The sequence below is a fragment of the Molothrus ater genome, chromosome 3 (assembly GCF_012460135.2).
Source record: "Molothrus ater isolate BHLD 08-10-18 breed brown headed cowbird chromosome 3, BPBGC_Mater_1.1, whole genome shotgun sequence".
Lineage (NCBI taxonomy): Eukaryota > Metazoa > Chordata > Aves > Passeriformes > Icteridae > Molothrus > Molothrus ater.
This window is the reverse complement of record NC_050480.2, coordinates 73615444-73637452: the sequence shown is the minus strand read 5'-3', so window position 1 is coordinate 73637452 and position 22009 is coordinate 73615444. Positions and strand designations below refer to the sequence as shown.

Sequence of the window (22009 nt, the reverse complement as noted above, 5' to 3'; positions counted from 1 at the left end):
ACCTGGCTTAAGCTTAGGTGAGAGACAGAAGAGCTCCTCTGCTCTCCTCTCAAACGTGCCAAGGCACAATGTGAACGCCACAGCTCTTGTCAGGCAGCCAGGTGCTGGCCCTGGGCACAGTTCACCCCGTGCTCAAGGCCCTGCAGCACTGCCAGAGCACAAACCAACACGAAGGTGGGACAGCGAGACATTGTTCCTTGGACCTTTGTGTGTGACGAGGGTGACAATTCAGCTCCTGAAATCTGTTCAACAGATGCAGACTGCTCTCCCAAGCTACATGGAAAGTGCCAGGTTCCAGGCTGCAAGTTCATTGAGGTTTCCTTAAGCTGTTGAAGATGACATCACCCAAGCTCAGGAGCCCAAGTGACACACTGACTGCTGTGTGTTTTCAAGCCCTTTATTTTACGGTGGGTTTAAATACACTTAGTAAAAGAAACCAGCACTAATGGATGCTTATACTGGTATCATCACTCTAGTAACTCTAAACAGTAGTACAAAAACGTATATGGTAATATTATCAAAATTATTGTTGACGTTATTTCAACTCAGGAATCACTTCCCTCAAAAAACTGTGAATTCTGAGAAAACCCAGTAATTTCTTATGGAATTAGACAAAAAAATTGAGCCTGCTCAGAGTAGAACATATTGATATGAGCCTACATTCAACTCACATGGTTTTGAAACTAGGCTCAATCTATAATTCAAAAATAATGCTTTTACCTTAAATCTTTTTTCAAAAGTGTAGAAAAAAATGGAATCTATTTACATGGTAATTTCTCAGCTAAATGGAAGCAGCAAAGTTTTCTCTTGTGGGTTTTCTGTTTTGGTTTTGGTTTTTTTTAATCTTTCTCTAATAGCAGCACTAACTGCTACAATACAGTACCTGAGTTGTATTTCAAAAGATAGTAACATTTTAGGGGCTGTTCTTAGCAGTCATAAATGCAGATACAGAGTCTTTATCCTCAGCTTACTGTGCTGTGGCACAGAGGACAGGCATTATAATGGCCTGCTTCTTTGGCTTTCATGCAATGCTTACACACACTGCACATCCAGAACTGATACTCCAGGATAGGGGCTCCTGTTGCAACACATACAGGAAGTTTACCATCTCCACTATAAAAAAAAAGAAGAAAAGAGTAAAGCTGAAAGAATAAAAATGCAGTGTGCCAGTTGTTGATTAGAAGTTATTAGCTCATGCAACACTTCACTGTTCAAGTAACCAAGTATATAAATCTTCACACCAGAGAATGCCCACCCCCAGAACCATATAGTCAACAAATCAGGACCAGCAGATCCAAAAGATGGGGTGAAAAGAAGCAGTGAAGGCCATATAAAAGTAAGGCCTGATTAGACACCTGCACTGCTATTCTACTCTGTCCTCTGATGTCGGAAGGGTCAACAGAATCACAGCTGCTACTGAGATTCTGTACAGCTGCACTGCAGGATCAATCAAGACAGGTTAAAATCCTGTTTGCTAAAATAAAACTGATTTACAATTGATTTCCATATTTACAATTTACATGCTCTCAGCAGGAGACGTCAAACACACTGTTGTGGGTACAGCCACTCCAAGGACTTACCCCTTAAATGTGCCCTTCACACTAATTTTAACTTCACATATTGCTCTTTTCACACCAAGTAGATTTGGGTAATTCACAAAACACTGGAGACCTGTTCATTAATAATGTTTAAACAGTCCCTTGTTGTTACTTTCAGCAGTCCACCATGGAGATGCAAACAGTAACATTCTTTAATGTCAGATGATACAGTCTCAAAGGTTCTAAAACTCCTGTGCTTTGTCTACCTGCATTTCAAATTAAGATGAAGTTACATCTTTGTGCCCAGATTCTCAAATGCAGTCAGTGTCTATTTTCCCAAACACAGTGCTGTATTACCTTCCTCCAAACTGGCTAACTCCTGCCTGATTCTTGTCCAATAGTTGGTTTAAGCAGCAAATCACCTAATTAATTTGGTCACACACAAAACCTGCTAAAACCCAAAACACAGCAAACAGCAGAAAAAAGTGACAGTATTATTATACTATCATATAAAAATAAACCCACCTCTCAAGAACATCATCCAGATCAGGTGTTTTGTTATACTTTGGTCTATATCTTGTGAATATCTCTAGAGCAAGCTCTTCATACTGTTGCCTCTGCTCTGGCTTAAGAGTTTCCAAGGATTCTAATTTAGCAAAGGCTTTTGAACAAGTATCAAATGCTCTGTTTGCACACGCACAGAGTGCCAAAAGGGAATAGATTTCAACTGCAGGTATAATGTCTTCATAATCTCGCAAATGAAGAGCTACAAAAAATGAAAAAAAGAAATCCAAGGAAATTATTATACATTTTCTGAAAAGTGCAAGCATCTGTATTAAATAGTTACTACTAGATGACAGTATTCATTCTAAAAATAGGACAAAATGAACCACAGTCTTTTTGTTGACATGACTGAAGCATTGCTCTAAAAAACAAATTAGCAGATTTCACTTGGAAATTGGTGTCTTCTTGAAACATTTTATTTTGGTTGGTTGGTTGTAAAAATATTAGAAGGATTTGAAATTTTCATTACTTGGACAAAGTACAAGGCACTCTTTGTTTCTCTAATTCCTACAGATTTTTTGTGAAGCCCTGCAAGGAGGTCTGATGTAAATTCCTGTATGCCTTATAATTTAGGGAGAGAAACAAAACAGTCAGCAGAACATCTACAGAGATTAACCAATTTACCAGGTAATATTTGGAAAGATTTGCATTTTCTTCAGCGAAGTCCTTTCCAGGTATAGTGACTACAGCCATATTCAATTCATTATATGGTTTTCGTTTAAATTCCATGGATTTATTAAGAACTGAAAAATGTGGCAGCTGTAAATGAAGATATGTGCTGTTTTTACAGGGTTGAAAATTAATTCTTACCTGTTTTAAGTGCTGCATCTACAGAACCTTTATAGAGCTGTTTTTGTGCAAGTATGAAGAAGTGGTAAGCCTCAGCTCCTCGCCAAGCATTGTCTGCAAAGCGATTCGTTGAAGAAAGAACATCTTCTTCCAGCAAACCAGCCAAAGCTGAAGCACTCTGAAAACAAACCAGTATCACAAGTAATTTTTATATGAAACAGATACAGCAGGAAATGGGGATATATGAAAAGAGCTTTTCTATACTTGGTGATTACACGACTGTCCATGTTAAGTAGGCAAAATACAAATGGACCTACAGTGAGCATTGTCAGGCATTCTGTACAGAGCACAGACACAACATCTGGTGCAGATTTTCAAAGATAAATATCATATACGTGTGTATACAAATATATTTTGTGCACATCTGCAGACTGGTTCATAGTTTGGATTAATACTGCATTTCAACACCAGAGCTCTTAAAAATTTGTTTAAATTATTTCATTTGTGCACATGAACATGTAAGCAGAGAAAAAAAATTCTTCCATTTGCTTCCCCTGTATCTGGAGCCATCTCCCTGCTGAATTACAGGCAACATAGCTTAATCTAATCACAGATCACCCTTTGGGATCAATTCTTATTCCTAAATGACACAAGAGTCTTGCAGGAAGTTTCTTAGTATGGTTTTCATTGTTATAGTGAAAATATTAAGAAAAGCATGTTAAACTTAGGAAGCAAAATATCTACTAATACATACGATTTAAATGTTTTAAAAGAATACCTAAAACAGTATGTTTTCATGGAGGACTTGCTTGAAGGAAAGCTTTGTTCTTAGCAAGGGAAAAGGGGTATAAAAAAACATTATAGGCTCCCATGAAGATGGCTTGCTTTATTCTGACTAGCTAGCAGATACCAGAATTCAGAAAGGGGAAAAAAAAAGACATTACCTCTGAACTTTTCTCTTTAACTTTTCCCCTTTGTGCATTTTGCATTTGTTCATGGCACTGTTCCATAAGTAAGGCTGATAGCACATAAAGCTTTTTAACTCGCAAAGGCTTCGTCCTTTTCTTTGACTCTTCATCTGCAATCTAAAAAAAAAACAAAGGGATTTAATTCTCTTGGACAATTGCATGCTTGTACAAACCTAGGAAATCATGCCAAAAAGTGATTCTGCCTTTAAATGTAATAATTTAGACTGCAAACAGAACTATAAATGAAAATGTCAAAGTGATGTATGCACATTATTTTATATTTATTTAGCTAACATGTATATAAAGCCAGATTCTCAGGAAGGATAAATCAGTGTAACCATGTATAAGTCTAGTGATCTAGTATAAAAAGAAACTAAAAAAATAGCAATTTTTAAACACATACATAGCTTTCAATAAGGTCTGATGGTTTTCCCAGAAAAGAAGAATGGCTTTTGAAAGTAACATATATTTTATATATATATACTGCTATAAATACTTGCTGTAAAAATTACATATCAGTCCTACAAGACTTTAAGCTATGTAGAGAAATTTCTGCAGCCAAACCAAATTAAGCAGCATTTTTATCTTAAAAGCACACCAAAGCCATTTCTAATTGAAGAAATACCAAAATTTAACTTCTAGTTATTGACATCGCTGGTTTTGGTTTTTTTTAAAGGAGATAAAAATAACTCCCATGACATCTAAAATAATGTGGACATTGCACCCCAGGCCAGTCAACCATACTCTTTTACTAGGCAGTGCAGGGCATCAGGACCTTTCCTGAGGTGCAGTTCATCTCCTACTGAAGTGAAAGTCTCAACATAAATAAATAGATGGCTTGTGTCCCCAAAGTCTCCTCTCCGCTAGCTACAGAGGACACCCAAGGTAACTATTACACACAGAGGTAGCTCTGGGAGTTGGGTTCATCTTTGCAGTATCCTATATGATGACATCTGCTTATTGCCTAGATATTGTTAAAACTAAAATAACCCCAAGGGAATAAAAGTAGCACAGAAATAGTAAGAGCTAGTCCAAAAACCCCAGTCATTCAACATAAAAATAAAACCTGCCGTACCTTGAACATGAGCTTAGCAGCTTCAAAGAAATAATTGGCTTTACGATAGAGCTCTATAGCATCAAGGATTTTGTTCTTTTCCAGTAAATGACTTGCATATCTGGCTAACAAGGATCCGATCTCTTTCATATTGTGATTTTTGGCCAGCTCCACAGCTTTATTCCACTAGAAATTAAAGGAGACAATTATTAATCTCATTTTTTCAAATACACTCTCAGAACAAACCAGTTATCCATGAACAGACTGCAGCATCTGTGTGCAATATTTCATCGCCATTTTGAACCAGACTACTATAAATTAACATAAAAAGCAAGAGAATACAAATGCTTACATCATTACCAATCATGTGATGCAGCAGTATTGAAAAAATGCTGGGCCAATGTTGGGGTACCCAGAACAGAAATTACTCTGGACTTTGTTAGGATAAGAGATTTGATAACAGGATGCCTTGGCGAGAGCAAACAGAACTTTGAGAATTAAATCAAGATTGCAAGAAGATCAAATCAGATGGATTTACCAGAAAAAAGAAAATTACATCAGACTTCTGCAAGCAAGAGATGTTTAAAGTATAAGTTTGTTTATGTGATCTTTAATCCAATCATTGTAGTAAAACATTACTAGCCTTCCTAAAACAGTATATAAACATTTGTAGTCCGCAATAAAATCGGATTCTTTGACCATCTCAAAGTCTTCCCCATCTCTTTTCATCGCTATATACCTCTGTCCAAAACCACATATAAAACAGTTGCCTCTACTTTTATGAAAGCTATGCAAAATCCTTTCATTGTAGCTCGTAGCTGGACATGGGGATTTCAACCAAGAAAAGTCTTAACCAGCCTTGCAAAAGCATGTCTAAAAGAGGACCTCAGCCCAGAAGCTTAAAGCACACAGTAACTCTTATTCTTCTGTACACCTCATTTTGTCTGTGAATTTGACCGATCTTCACTGGTTTGGCTACTGTGTTTGTCCCAGATGAAAAGTTTGGCAGGACTGAGATCTTAACTGAATCTCACACCTTATAGCTCTTCAGAGCCATAAACTAAGGAATTGTTCACAAAAAGCCAGCCCTAGGCAGTCCTGCCATTCCCATCCACCGAGTTCCTCATAGCCATCCTCAGTGTCTCCCTTATTTGTATTGACATAGACATTTGCACAGGTTAAGCGATACCAGGAAACAGCTCTAGTTATAAACATGCAGATGAGTTTCCAGCTCTGCTTTTTCCAGCTACATCCTCATGCAGTCACAAATCCATTTGCATCTATACAAAGTAGGGGGATGTGGAAAATATCCAGAATGGACACCTATCTCTTCTCCAGTCTTGTCCCATTCCATCAGGAGGCAGCACAGTCTAGCTCCACAGAGGCTGCAAATCTCTGTATGCTGAGCATGCTGCCCACATACCCTGCATGTACATGTAGCTTTGCATGCAGCCCCTCCAGTGGTTTAATCTTAATCTCAGAGAAATGGTTTAAGCACTGAAGTATGAATTTTCCAGAAATTATGACAAATCATCTGACACTTAACAAGTATTTGCATTCCACTGGGCATTAGGATAGAAGTCTCACTGTTAACCTGGTATTATTACAGTTTATCTCCTGCTGTTTTACCTGGTTGAGATGCACACAGGTATCCACAGCATCCTTTGGTCGATTACATTTCAGAAAGGCTGACACAGCTTGTTCACACATCCCCACTCTCACAAACATATAAGCTATATCCTGCAAAAAGCATCAGAACTGTATTAAATTCACATCTGCATTTTTAGTACATTGTGCAGCAACAGCAGTGCTCCTGTTTGGTTAATTTAAGTCCAAGAGGGTGGGGAATGGGTTGTTTGCTTCACGGACCCTGTGAAAGCACCAGGCATTGTTGTAAATCTTTAGAACAGTGTGCTAGGCTCACACACTGCTTCTAAATTCAATAAAGCTATTACAATGAGGTTAAAATAAAATGCTATGTTTTGATTTACTGGAAAAGGCATTAAAGGACCATGTTTTGCATTTTTCAAGCATTTTGGATTAAGTCAACCACAGCATAGTTTTAAATTAGCTATTGTTTAGTAGGTCATTTCCTGCTACATATACAGACCTATACCCTGTACACCTATATATCCTATACACCCTATCCTATCTACTCTCCCTCCTTTTAGAGTATTGTCAGTCAGGTCTTTCTGGGGAATGGGACAATAAGGGAAAGGAAGAGTGATGGATTGTGAAAATAACAGTAATACTAGAGATCAATACCACAGTAACACCACTGCACTTAAGTGAGTAGGTCATACACTGCATTCATTCTCTCGTTCTTAACCCTCCCGGATGGGAAATTTTAAATAAATAGTTGGGTATAAGACAATGAACAATAAAGGTGCTTTTTGCTTACAGGAAGCAATTTATGATTCTCTGGAAGTGAGTTGGCCAAATTCTCCAGTCCTTGGTAGTCTTCTAGCATGTAGTAACATTCAGCTAAACGTTCCTGGTTTTGTCCTTGGACATAGTACTGTACAGCATTTAACCTAATAAGACAAAAAAAAATCTGGTGGCTTCTGAGGTATAAACACAAGAGAAGTTTTTAAGTCTGTAAGTCTTTTGCAGTTGTAAATTTAAAATCACATTATTCTAAATAGGTAACTTTGCTTGAAAAACTTTCATAGCTAGAATTTCAGTTTTTCCAAAATGCACTAAAAATTTAATTTTCACAGATCATTATATTAAAAGTGTAGCAATATTGACTCTCTGACTAGCATAAGATTAGGAAGCCAAAGAATTCTTAAAGCTGTACTCCACGTCTGTAGAGATGAGGGCAGACAATGGACAACTTACAGCTAAACTTCCAGAAAAGGGCTTTACTGTTGTGTTTCTGTATTTTAAAATGCAAACACCGAGACCTCCAAGACCACTCTCCAAAGTTACCTAAAGCATCTAAAAGTCAACTTCAAAATCTAATCTAATCACAAGTTTTCAGCTGCATTGTAACAATACAGTTTGGGTAATGGCAATATATAGTGGAGCTGTGCAACTCTAAGATATGGGCTTAGAAGGCAACAACAAACGTTCATGAAAAAAACATTCCCTGCAAGTTATTAGCTATGAAGACATGACCTCTGGCTCAGTAAGCACCTGACTGCAAAATGTGTTCTGGATAAATACCATGACAGGTGTGCACTGCCCTTAAAATCTTCCTTGGGTGCCCAGTTTGGGCAACAGCTGGAGATAGATCCAGGTCAGAGAACTCTGGACCTTCTCAAATATTTGTGGTTTGAAGCATTTTAGAAAATTCACTGGTAGTTAGTAATTATGTACTACTTTTAATCCCTTTTGGGTATTTTTTTAATATGTTCTATATCCAGCCTAATATAACTTCATAGGTATTTCTCTTTCCTTCCCTTCCTTTGAAGCAGACAGACTTCTGGCAAAGCAGAGATTTCTATGACCTTCACCCTTTAGGTAGCTGATCAACAGCTCTCTGTTTATCATATCATGGAACCATAAAGATATGAGCAAAATCTCATTATTCCAAAATTATCCAATGTATTGCATCCTGACTTTCCTTATATCTGTCCCTCCTCATAAATTAAGTCTTGTCATCAATTTCATAATTTCCTCTGTAAGTTCCTTGCTACTGGTGTCTCTACAGGCCATACCATTTCTGTCGGTCTGCAAAGTAGTCTCCGATGGCGTTGTGTGCCTGCTCCAGGAGGGCGTCGTCCGAGTCCCCCGAGCCCGACTTCAGCAGCTGCAGCACGCGGAACCAATCGCCCAGCTTGATCCGCAGCCCGATGGCAAGGTCTCTAAACAGGAAACAGCAGGGAAAAGTCAAGCACAACAAAAGAGGTAACAAACATCTCAAGAAAAGCATCCAAAAGTGTATCCAAAAGCATCCAATGCAGGTATCAGAGTGATCCCAGATTACTTGTTCACAATTTCAACGCTATTCCATTAAAGCAAATACTCAGGAGAGCTCCCAGGTTATATCACGCATATGCATGTGGCATTCACATTCTCTGAAAAAATCCCTTCGCTCAGGATTTTTCTGGTGGGAAGCTGAGAAGCCTCAGAGAAAAGGAAAACAATTCTTATCTCATTTGCTTCTCTTGTGTTTTGCTCATGTGGAATGTGTTTGGAGATTGTTTACCCAAAGGTGATTGCCTGATTGGATTCTGGTGTGAGTTGTTTTGACCCATTGGCCAATTATGGCCAAGTGTGTCAGGACTCTGGAAAGAGTCATGAGTTTTCATTATTATCTTTTGAGCAGTCAGTAAGTATCTTTTCTGTATTGTACAGTATAGTATTGTTTAATATAATATAGTATAATAAAGTAATAAATTAGCCTTCTGAGAACATGGAGTCAGATGCATCATTCCTGCCTTCGTCGGGGCATCCCTGCAAATACAACAGAATGTATTTCCTTATCAGCCACACTCCTGTGTGAGGAGTTAAATGAGTGAGACAGTTGGGCTGATGTTACTTCAGGTTCCCTCTTACTCTGTTCTGCATCTTTCACTGCTGACCCACTACAAGAGATGGCAGCAGCTGCAAAAGGCTAAAAGCAGAAGGAAGGTGAGGGGAAAGACCAAGAAGCAACAAATATGAATAGTGGAGGCTAAAGCTGAGATGTAATAAAATGGATTTCAGAGACTTATTTTCCAGATTCAGGGTGATTTTGGATAAAGGAGAAAGGACTCAGCAGTAGTTTTTCCTTTTTATTATTCATGCATACATATGACTCACTGTGTGTCTGTCTGGCATGTTTTTTCCACCAAATAGAATAATTCAATATTACCTCATATAAAAGTAATTCTGCAGGTGCGTAGAAAATAAATGGGAGAGACCTATGCCCTTCTTTTAAAAATGCCCTCAACTTACAAGTAAATTAAGGAAGGCACGAGAAACTCAATGCAGTCAGCTAAGTAAGAGCATCTATCTAAAAACATTAGAATTTTATTTGAAAAATAGATTTATTTCATTGTGATTTATGGTAGATCCTTATCAGGATTTTTCTAGTTGTGACAGTTGAAACCAGTAAACAAAAAAGTAAGTTTTTGACTTCTGCAATTCTATGTCGAAACTTCTCTTCAGCCATGTGAAAATGAATATGCCATATCTAAAACTGGGTGTTGCAGTGTGACTGAAGTGCTGAGGAGGCAGCCCACATCCCCAAACCACCCAACTGCCAGCAACTAGTTAATGACATGCAAAGAAGTTTTCATTACCAGGCACTATTGGGCATTTCTCCCCAGCTCCTGCCTTCTCTCTGCCCTGCCACTCTGTCCCCCTTACCTTCATTCTTACACCATGAAATAATAACTATTTTTTTTTCTCCATCATTCCCTACTGTTTTTCATGGCTCCATTAATCAAAGCTTAAAAATTTCTCATGTGCATAAGTGATTCATGTTTCTCCATGTTTGACCACCATCTACAGGCTACACTGCACAACTGCTGATGATGATTTCTCATTATCCTTTTTCAGCAGAGACAATGCTCTGGCTAATTATTTAATGTTAATTTATATTCCCAGCAATACTAAAATTTTGCTTTGTTTGTTTTCATTCCTGAGAAAAAATTACACTGATTGGTTTCAATGTTTCACAGTTTCATCCAGAGTCTTTCTGTCTCTCCAAAGATTACAGTTCATTAAAAACTCTGTTGTTTGTATATGTAATTGAGAAGAATGTGTACTTGGCTACTAGCACAGAGCAACACCACATAAATTAAACATTATTTAAGATTGTTTGTATTTTTGGAATCCCAGTTGAAATACCGACAAAATACTTGTGAAAAAAACATCTATAAAACACAGCACAACCTAGAGCAGCCAAGGTTTTGTAAACAGTTTGGAATGCACTGGTTTACATACAGAACTGGTTATCTATGGATAAACCAAAATTCTCTCCATTTGATCCTTTTATGTTTTTGCAGAAACTGGTAAAGACTCTCCAGAAAAAACAGTCATGCCTGATTAAGGAATGCTTTTTTTTTCCCCCAGACTTTTCTACTGCTGAGATGTTTACATGCAATTACCTTCTGTCCATATCCAGATACATTCTTTCAGCTTCTTCAAATCTGCTAAAATAGGCTGCCACTTCTGCTTGCTTCATGGACTCGCTCTGCAGATTGCCCAGGCGCTTCACAAACTTAATGCCTTGATAATCTTTGCAACGCACAAAAGCTTGCTCAGCCGTCTGCAGATCCAGCTTCTGAAGAGCAGCTTCAGCCAGGAGTCGCCTGTGTGAAAAACAAACATAGCAGATGGAAGAGCAGCCATAGAGTAAATTAAATGAGGGTATATTTAACTAGTAATTATTTAAAGAAGACATACAAGTTGTTGCAATTTATTGTTTACTAGCTAATCTTAATACAGTCGTTTGTTTATTCCTAGAACATTCTGTGATCTGCCTGGTACTTGGTCAGGGAGAAAATGTTCAAATAATTGCTAATATTCTTTAGTTCAGCTGTTCAGAGGGACACTGGCTTGGGAGGAATGGGCAAGATTTGACTGTTACACTTACGTGAAATGTGTTGCTGGTCTCAGTGCAGTTCCATTTATTTATTTCTGCCTGTGCATTTGTGGAAACTTTAAGCCTTGATGGCAGCCTCAATCTAAGTGCCTCCAGCTCCACTGGCCACGACAAATAAATTATCCTTCTGATCCATCTGGATGTTCCTGGTCCTGTTAGGACAGCAGCTTGGGACAGCAGGGAAAACCTTTGGGGAGCTTTATGATTGGCACTGCCCTATTGGTTAGTTCTGCAAATAGGGAATTCAGGCCAACCTGTGTGCATCAGGTGCTTGAATGAGCTCTAGAATTTTCTGCAAAAAGCTGTTTAAAATTTAGACTGGCTGATTGACATTGTCAAACAAATTCAGTGCAGTGAGGCACTGACAAAACCACTAATATTATTGCTGTAATCAGTGATCCAAGCCATGCTCAGGCAGTATCACCTGTGTATTTCTCAATCAGTTTGAGAAGGTGGGTATCACTTAAACTCAAGTGCTCATCACAGACATCAAAGAAACCAATTGATCTACACATCACCCTGTTTGTTGCATTCTAGAAGCAAGGTCACTGTTTTGTTCTAATCTGGAATATATTGGCTTTATATCCAGCACTTCTAATGAATCTCTTCATAAATATGTGACTTGTTTTCTCTCATAATAAAATAAAATTCATGGCAATTCCAGAGCAAAGTGAACAGAATTTGACCTATATTTTGTGATTTTATGATATAGAACTTTTACTGAGACACAGACTTGCAAAACTAATAGTAATTTTTTATTAAGTGAACAGACAGGACTAGCAAAAAAACACATGAACAGTTTGAAAGCTCCAAAAATCTTCAGCTACTTCAAGACATTTGTAAAAATGAAGACTCAAAACACTAACATTTCACCCTATGCACTCAAGCTAATAAAATTATAGTATTACAGAAACTTTCAATATATAACTAGCAAATCCTGTTTTTCAAAATTAACATTCTGGAGACAAAGGAACAACTAGATAGAAAAGAATGGTTTTTGGGACAAACTTTTAAAGCAAGGTGTCTTGTCCAGTCTTTCAGCAACTCTAAATTCATCTCTGAACCATCACAACTAATAGTGAACTCTCCAACCCCCTTGATGCAAGCTAAGCATCCAATGCTGCAAGAGACCACTAGCTTCAAAACAGAGCCAAAATTACTGAAGAAAGACACAGGTAAGTAAACAGTCTCCAGAGAGTTAAGGAGAATTGGTCTCCTTCATCAAGGAACTTGTCAATGAAGTTTTAGGTTCTGCACTGCCTCCTCATTAAATTATCAGTAGAGGCCTTTACTCTTCCAGCCCTTACAAGCTGGGATATTAAACAGATTTCCAGCACTCCTGTTTACACAGGTTTACTCTCACATGTTTAGTCTGCAGCCATTTCAACTTTAGTTTAATAGCTGAGCCATGTTTAGTTTAAGCATGCCACTATCTCCATTTCTCAGATTACTTCTGAGATGCTCCATGGGAATACAGCACACCCAGCCCTTCTTTCTGTCCTTCAAGGCCTGTCTAAATGCTACAAGGTTGTTCAAACTACTCTAACCCTACTATCAGTATGATGTGTTCCCTTTACCAGGTTTTAAGCTCTTTAATGTTCAATATATAAATTTTATTTTTCATTTAACCAACTTGGTTAACTTGCTGTTAGCTTTTAATTTCCTTTAAATTCCCTCAGAGACACAAGGAACCCTGTGTTTTGGGGCCTATATAGCACAGAGCAAAAAGGTGTCCTGAGCCTACACTCTATACCTACTATCATGATACAGCACAAGCCTGACATTCTAGGAACTCCAACATTCATTAAATCTTAAATGATTGTGTGTAAAATGTATACTGCTTTGGCTGGTTTTAATTTGAGGGTTTTTATTTTCATACTGGATCTGTCTGAACAGGAAAAGAATAGAAAAGTAGACAAATTTAAACAAATTTGGCTTATAGGAGATTTTACCAAAGTCTGGGATGTGGATTGTCTTCTATGAATTGGGAAGATTCCTCAATGCCAACTTTTTCAATCAATGCTCGACTGTCTCGTAATGACCGAATCTCGAAATTGATGATGTAATCTTTGTTAGGATGTTCAGGATTCTAACATAATGGACAAAGAAACATATTTTTATTCCTGGTGACTTTTATTCTCACCCAACAAAACAGATATCTATCATTAAGAAAGACACTGACTTTTCCTACAAAATAAAACTAGTTATACTGACCTTTAATATTTCATCCAGAAGAACAGACTTGATTTCTAAATCTTCAAAGTTGCAAATATATCCAGATGTTTGTATAGGTTCCTGAAAGTTAAATAAATTATAAAGGAATGAACTTGTATTCTGTCTAATTCCTAAGTATACATTTAGATACAGATACATTCTTCTCCAAACTACGATATAATTGCGCTTCCAACAAGAAACAAATACTATAATCATTAACATTATTGACAATTCTGTAAAAACAGACATCATTAAAAATCCTCATGCTTTCTGCAACTAAATTATGACAAAGAGATAGAATTAACACCTGCCAATATTTAGATTCAACTGAACCGTTTTACAAGTATCTCTACTAAAACTGCATTTATGTATTCCAAAGCATACAAAAAAATACACCCCTGAAAATCTCATACATTTAAGAAAAATATGACACCATTTTTATGTTTCTAGGACTGACCATTCATTCTACCTATATGGTCCAAAACAACATTCCCACGTGAAAGCTGATAAGATTTTGAGCTTTATATAACCTGAAGCAAGTTTATATAAACAAACACTTGCAGAACTGAGCGGTAAACACAAGAATAATGCTATTCAAGAAAGAGCCATTAACTTAAGAGTGAATTTTTTTAAATGAGTAGTTTATGTATGTTGATATCTACCTCTGGATCCAAGTTCTGAAGACATACATTCTTGTTTTCTCCATCATTGCAAACAGGTCCGGGTTGTCCTTGGCCCATTTCATGTCCCAGACGTCCTTGCGCTCCAGCCTGAGCTGCCCGCCTGCCTCTGGCTGCCCCGCGCTGTCAGCGGCCCGCGCCTCCAGCTCCACGAAAGTCAGAACCCCTGACAGGTCAATGATAGCAAGGCGACTACAGAAAAACAAACGGAGAAACAAGGCAGCAAAATGACACTGCTCAAGGCTGTGAATCTGAAATACTTCTCTAACCTGGCACAGCATAATTCTATAGATTCCATGAGATGCTGTCGTGTGCCAGAACCAGCATAGATCCATATGGTTTTCATGTACCTGCACAGCAGAGACCAGACACATGGAAAGATGTTCTTCATCTGCTCACAGAGGATCTGGCCCTGCAAAGGTTCTGAAATATGCCCATTTTTACATCCAGCATTTTGAAGATACATCAGATACCAAGCTGAATAAATTAGAGGTCTGTTGCTCACCAAACTTTTTTTGACAAAGACTCAAATTAACAACTGAATAGAATGGGTTTTCCTTATTTACTCGGAGGCAATGAAGCAGATTATTAAATTAAAAAGTCAGTGTGGTGAAGCAGACTGTTAATTCCTAAAATGTGATTTCTTGCATTTGTACAAAGAGTATTCTCCACTTTTTTTCAAAAACATTGTTAAGCATAATCCAACTCATCTTTGAAATCTTTATTTAAATATTGTGGTTGTTAATTGTTGCGGTGTTGTTGAGGGTCCCCAGGACAAGGTGAGAGATGAGCATTGACTCCAAGTTCTCAGAAGGCTGATTTGTTATTTTATGATATTATATAATATTATTTTAAAACAAAATTATATACTAAAATTATACTAAAGAAAGAGAAAGGAGACATCAGAAGGCTAGCAAAGAATGAATAATAAAAACCTGTGACAGACCAGAGAGTCTGACACAGCTGGCTGTGATTGACCATTAATTATAAACAATTCACATGGAACCAATCAAAGATGCACCTGTTGGTAAGCAACCTCCAAACCACATTCCAAGCAATCAGATAATTATTGTTTACATTTCTTTTCTGAGGCTCCTCAGCTTCTCAGGAGAAAAATCCTGGTGAAGGGAATTTTCATAAAATATCAGTGCAAAATATGGGAAAAATACAATTTCTAAAAGGCTACATTTGAAAATTTACAGTTGCATAGGTCTTCAGTGAATCATAGTAACCTATATTTACTACAAGGCCGTTTTAAAACTATTTCTAAATATTGATAGGTTGACAGCCTTAATTCCTATTAAAATTTCAAACACAATTTAGAAAATTAACTTCAAAATGCTTATGGATCTGAGCTTATTTCCCTAGAACAAAATCATTTAGCAAGAAAACAACTCGGGTTCAAAACAAAATGAATATAGCTCTGACTAGATCACGCTGCCTTTTAAGCAAAGGAATCTGGTTTTGGGCTATAGCTGAAGAGGCAAGAGATCTCTACACATGCATTCTGAATTTTGTTTGAAAAGATGAAGTTATTTTGAAGTTATTAAAATTGCCTTGCAAAATCTTGTGTATTTTTGCCTTTTCTGCCAACACTCTCATGCATTCTCTTGCAAAAAAAAAAGCTGTTGAGTAGAAAGCAACTTCAGTATTAGCACAGATGAAGCTCAGGAGAACCAGACTTACTAGAAACATCACCACTAGTTATAGACTGTTACAATGGAAAATTAAATGGGATGAACAAAGTTTGCAGGCTTTAGAAGGACACAGAAACAGAAAGAAGTCATAGATATGAAATTTCAGGTTATGACATAATTTTATCTATTTGTGTCATGATCAAAGAAAGGTTATGTTTGATTCATCTAATAAAACAAAGGTATTTTCATGTACACAGGGTGTAAAACATAGGAGACCTTTACTAACAGTCTCTCAGAACAATGACTGTCCAGATGGAAATAATTAGTAATAAATAAGTGGTTAAACAACCATTAAGGACAACTAAAATTAATAAATGGTTTATACCAAATTAAAATTAGTACATAATGAATATAGAATTATAGATTTTACAGAATTAGTATTTGCACAAATTTTAGTGCTTCACTTTGAATTTGGATATCTGTGTTAGAAACAGGTCTGTGCTTACCTGGAGTTGCAGTTCAAAGACAGCTGATAGGCACGACGGTCCAGGGAGTAGCTCTGCACCACAGCCACGCTAGGGAGGCTGTACCTCTGAATAGTGCCAGATTCTCTTCCCTAGAGGAAAGCATGCTGCCTTAGTGAGAGAACTTCTCTATCAGTAAACCTTTAAAATGGTCATATTTAATGCTGGTTTAGACAAAGCAGCCTTGGGATAAGTGACAGAGCATGAGTGAAAAGAGAGAATCATCACCCTAAAAGTTCTGAATTCTGGTATTTAAACAAGATACTCTAAGATGCTACAATTGACAAATCTACTTAAATCTGGAATGTTAAAAACAGTTACAGTCCACACCCAGCACACAGAATTTCAGGAGCCATGACCCTCCAGACAGGGTCTACATAATAAAACAGGAGAAGTGTGAAAAGATTCTTGTCGCACACTGGTAAATCCCTTCAAAGAGTTCCATATAGCAGCACCCGCCCAGGTCTGAAAGCAGGACAGCTCTGCTCATGTGGGGCTGTCTCCATACCAACAAGTCTCACCAGTTACTGCAAGACCAGAGCTAGATTTAAAAGGAAATTCTATAAAATATACTGGTTATTCACAGCCTTGAGTAACAGGAAAGAAATCTAAGTACCAGTGTGGTTTATCTTTATTTTGCTGAATGAAACACCAGTTCTCCGTGTCAAGATACCACCACAGGCCATCAGGGTGAAAGGAGTGACATCCCTGAAATGAAATGATCACTGCCACTATTTTCTCATGGTCTTTCTGTAAAATGAATAACATATCCAGCTTGGTTTGCCTACTGTTCAACTCTTATGTTGAAAATGAGTCAACATTAAATTTCAAAGGACTGAAAACTTTATTCCTTGTTTTCCTTCTTTCCCCAAAGCTGTCCCTAACATCCTCAGCATAAATTACCATTTTTTACTTTTTCACATATGTATACTGTATAGACTAAAAAGCAGATTAGTTCAGAAGTGTTAGAAAATTGAACCACTATCATTTGGATTCAGCTTCAGCACATTTATCTAGATCTGGTCTCAGAGGCATTTCCTCTCATTCCTTCCCTTTTTAAAAAAAAGTCACAGAGTAATTATTTTCAGAAGTTCATTTACATATTCTTCAAGCAGCAACAATCCCATAGTCACCTATTAACCATCACACTTCTTTTGTTCATGCTTCCTCCCATGACCTTCTGATTTTGTAAAATGCAGTCAAAAGATAAAATAAAAAACAAACAAAAATCCACACTAGAATCAGAACATGACAAAACAAGATCTTTCCTGGAAGGTGGATAACAGGAAGAAACACTGTTCTTTCTCTGTCTTTGTTCTGTTCAGTTAGCTTGCTTTAAAGCCCACACGTAAATTTGATCATCTAATGAGATCACTTTCCAGCTTAGAACAAAAAAATGCACCAGCTCTTTGGAATGATTCAATACCTCACACAACTGTATAATCCATAAGTATTCATCTGTATATAGTACAGTACCATGCACTATACCATTCATATGTAAACAGACAAACTTTGTAAATCTTTGTCTGTCTCAAATACTGTCTCAAAGAGACTTCTCAGGACTCAGATTACAGAATTAAGTCCTGATCTAGACTTTATAAAATCCTATGTGTAAGTATTAACTCAGGCAACTACTCTGTAATTAAATTGCAAGTACTTAGTGAATTAGCCTTCCTGAAGAAAGAATCCAAGTTAACAGAAGAAACCATTAAAGTTATCTTTGAAGAAGAGGAAAGAGGTTTTGTCTGTGTAAATTCTAAATTCAGAAATGCTTTGAAGTTATGACTGCTTATGAACATAGAGAGAAGAATCTTATACCTACAAGCACAAGAGGCAATTAGGAGTTCTGTTAATCATGTAGCTTACCACAAGTAGTATCTTATCAGATGCTGTTATTGCACAAATTGGATCTCTTGTTCCCTGAAAGTAAACAAGTGATATCAGTATCAGTTTTACTGCAAAGGTAAGCATGCCCAGCTAAAGAAAGAAGGTTATTTAAATAAACAAGAGTGTTGCTAAGTATCCACATGAAAAGAGGCTATCAAACCTTGTCAGCATACAGTCTGTGGATAGTTTGTAGATGGTATCAGTAGTCTTTGCTATGGCAATCATAACAATAACATTAACAGCTTCCTTTCTTTTCCTGCCCCTCCCTCCAGAAAAATAAGAAATCCAAAATGTAACAGGTGTTTAACAGAAAACACAAGAAAGCAACAATCCCTGGCTTGTGAGGGCTGTTAAGTAATTAATTTCAGGTACATTAGTAGGGACAGACAGCACTTGCACACACACATGAAGTGAAAATGGCCAAAAATACTAGAAAAGATAATAAAGGTTATTGAGTTTCAACAAAGTTATGTTTTGTTGAAGTGGGGGGAGCTGCTTCTGACCAGGAAGACAGCAGATGTCAATATACTGTACACACTCAGAATATACTTTTTCCATGTTCACTATAGTTTGCTATATATTTCCAGTAATACACAATGACGCAGTAACAGCACCAACCAGAGGAAAGAAACATAACACGTAAAAAAAGGTAGAAGTAAAAGAAATTTTAAGTACAACCACTTCTACTAATGAAAATCTATGAAAATAAATAAATCAACACTAATTACTGCCCTTTCAAGCTACCAGTGACACCACAATAAACTAGGTCATAACATCACTCACTTCAAAAGCTTTGCTGTAATCAAGGTGACCTTCTCCAGAGCCTGAAAAGGTGTCATCAATATGATATATCCTGTAAAGGAGGAGAGTGAGAAGAAAAAGTGAGTCCAAAGAAAGGATCAACTTTGGTAGCATCAGTATGTTCCATCCTGGGAGAAGAAACCATTGGAATTGGAGAAGAGAGTAAAAGTTATGCCTGTTCTTATGTTCAAAAGCATCCCCTTTGATAAACCTGCTTTATATTGATATACAGATATGGCAGTTGCTTTTCACTTTCACAGCCCCTGATGGTCTATTCCCTATGAACTGTAAACTTTCATCCTGTAACATTAAGTTTCTGCTGTTACAGTTAAGTGTCCTGCTGAAAACCATCAACCACTCAGTTGTCCTTTTCAAATATGCACTTCCATATCTCTCCAGGGTCTTCTCCATAACTATGAAGCACTTCACCTTCACATCCACAAAAACTTATGTATTACTGTACTCCTCAACACTTGTAACTTCTCTTTTGCCTTAAAAAGTAGCATTAGGAAAGATTTTAGAATGCTAAAATCCTCATTAATGCTGAATTACAAGTATCTACATTTTTTGATATTTTTATCAATTTATAATCTTGTACAAGGCTAGGACATCCAAGTCCTACAACAATCTAAATTATTATATCATGCACAAATAATTACTCATTATTAGGGATATATGGTGACAGGAGATGGTAGGTTTATAGAAAGATGATATAGTGTAGAGATTATATAGAAGAACACACAAAATAACTAAAAAGAAAACCGTAACAAAGTTGCAAGCTTTGTGGAGGTGACAGAAAAGTTAATGCCACAAATGAGCACCTGGGAAAGAAATATTTTGGAAGCAAAACGATGTTGACTTTGGCTTGTTTAGTTTGAGAGGATAAAAGTCCATGCAGGATTAGTTGTCAAAGCCACAACCAGACACAAGTGTATTAGAGAAGAGCCAGCTGGACAGACTAAGTTCTTACAGGCAATGACAGACGAGAAGCAGTTAAAGTTATCAGAGGGAATGGAGCTGCCTGAAACTAAGAGCATGGAGGGGAAACAGGAGAGGGGTAAACAGGCATCAAGACACACAGCTCCATAAGGGAAAACATGCAGCAACCAAATGGAGACACTGAACAGAAACTAATCCAAAAATGTCTGAGGGATGTGGATAACAAACACATAGTTGTTATACAAAACTAGTATATCATCTTACAGGCCTGAAATTCAACAAACCTGATCAGAAAAATGAGAAGACAAGGGTTTGCATTTTAAACATGTCAGAATCCACCTTATCAATGACACTAGAGCAGAGGAAGAAAAATGACAAAGCCTGAAGACAAACCTTTCCCTGCCTTCCTTCCTGGTCCGTGCCAGCTGATTGATTTCCATGGCTGTGAGCTTCTTGGCCACCCGGTACTGCCAGACGTAAAATGCTACTTTGGAAGCCGCGATCACATGAGTTCTGGTCATTGTGACAAACAATGGCTCTGTTACAAAACCCAAAGAGTTGCAAAATTAGAGCAGCAAGCATTGGAGTAGATGCTGATTTGTACATACACCCATATGTTAAATGCAAAAAACAATGACCAAAAAAATCTGCCCACACACAACCTAACAGCAGTTTTCATTAGCTGGTAGCAAATTTCACAGGGGCCTTGTGGACTTGTCCAGAAGAGCAGAGAACTTCTTTACAAGTTCTGACTTTACCATTAACACTTTCTTCTCCCTGCTATTTCAGCAAATCTTCATGCACTGATACAGAAAACAGCAAATACATATAGACAAACTTTCAGGTTAATGACCAGCTCAGGAGCATCTTGAATCTCCTTAACAAGATCTAGTAAATACTTATTTAAGGCTATTCAAAAGTTGACAATCTAGAAGAGATTCTTTTTCTTAAAAACAATTCATAAATTTTAAGTTAGACAAGTCCTAGAAACGCTGTTTGTACCTTAGTTAATAGTTGGGCCAAATATAAAATCTTTATCTGACTGGCAACAAATTAAATATTTAGCAGACTGTATACTTAGTCTTATTTTAATATACCAAAAAATCACAGTGTAGGAATGCAGGACATTTTCTTTACTTCAGCTCTAAGCCCACTTAGACTATGTGCACAAATTGAGTATCTCATTCCTGTTGTCCATACTCAGTGAAAAAAAAAAAAAAAGAAAGAAAAAAAAAGAAAAAACCAAAACAGTGAAGGCATAGAAAAATAAAGAAACCCAGTATGCAAATCAGCCAATGTCTTTAAGCTCTATAAGTAAATCATTATGATACCAAAAAAAGCTAGATAAATTCTAAAGAATTGTGCAAACCAGCCTGGTAGTGGAACACCTGAGTCATGCAGATAACACGATGTGAGTAGAAAATACAATTCTTTTACAGTGAATCTCTTATTTTTTCTCCTCTTAATTTTAGCACAGAACAGAACTCTGGAGGGAGCTATAAGCCTGCCACATAGAAGAGCAGTGCTACAAGAGACAGATGGGGGAAGATTGATTAAACAGATTTCATTTCTTTGAAACCAAGAGGATTCTATAAGCTACCCAATGGCTGCAGAATACTTTTTAGTAAAAATGTCAATACTGGGCAAGAAGGCTTAGTGATGATGCTTAACGTGAGCAGCACAGTTGTTTACTCATTATATGCAACTCATGTATTTCATGTACTTATAACACATTCATTTCAATAATCAGTCACTGAAGGATACAGTCTCCTGTTTCATCAAAAACATTAACAAATTCTATGTGTTTGCTCTGGATTTTTATTAACTTCCAGCTGTATGTGCCATAACAACCAATGCTTTTATCCTTTAAAAATTA

The 22009-nt window shown here is 37.2% G+C and overlaps 1 protein-coding gene across 1 annotated transcript in view; it reads right to left on the bottom strand.

The window, feature by feature from the left end:
- Positions 1–383: 383 nt before the first annotated feature.
- The window catches only part of WDR35 (WD repeat domain 35), a 42949-nt gene continuing 21323 nt past the window's right edge, over positions 384–22009 (bottom strand). Inside the window, 17 exon segments of the mRNA XM_036380557.2 lie at positions 384–1113; positions 2064–2304; positions 2913–3069; positions 3836–3976; positions 4935–5099; positions 6543–6653; positions 7315–7447; positions 8576–8722; positions 10955–11158; positions 13404–13540; positions 13666–13746; positions 14328–14344; positions 14347–14537; positions 16489–16598; positions 18373–18426; positions 19177–19246; positions 20527–20671. Of these exon segments, the coding sequence (XP_036236450.1) occupies positions 963–1113; positions 2064–2304; positions 2913–3069; positions 3836–3976; positions 4935–5099; positions 6543–6653; positions 7315–7447; positions 8576–8722; positions 10955–11158; positions 13404–13540; positions 13666–13746; positions 14328–14344; positions 14347–14537; positions 16489–16598; positions 18373–18426; positions 19177–19246; positions 20527–20671 (2255 nt within the window). The 3' untranslated portion in view covers positions 384–962.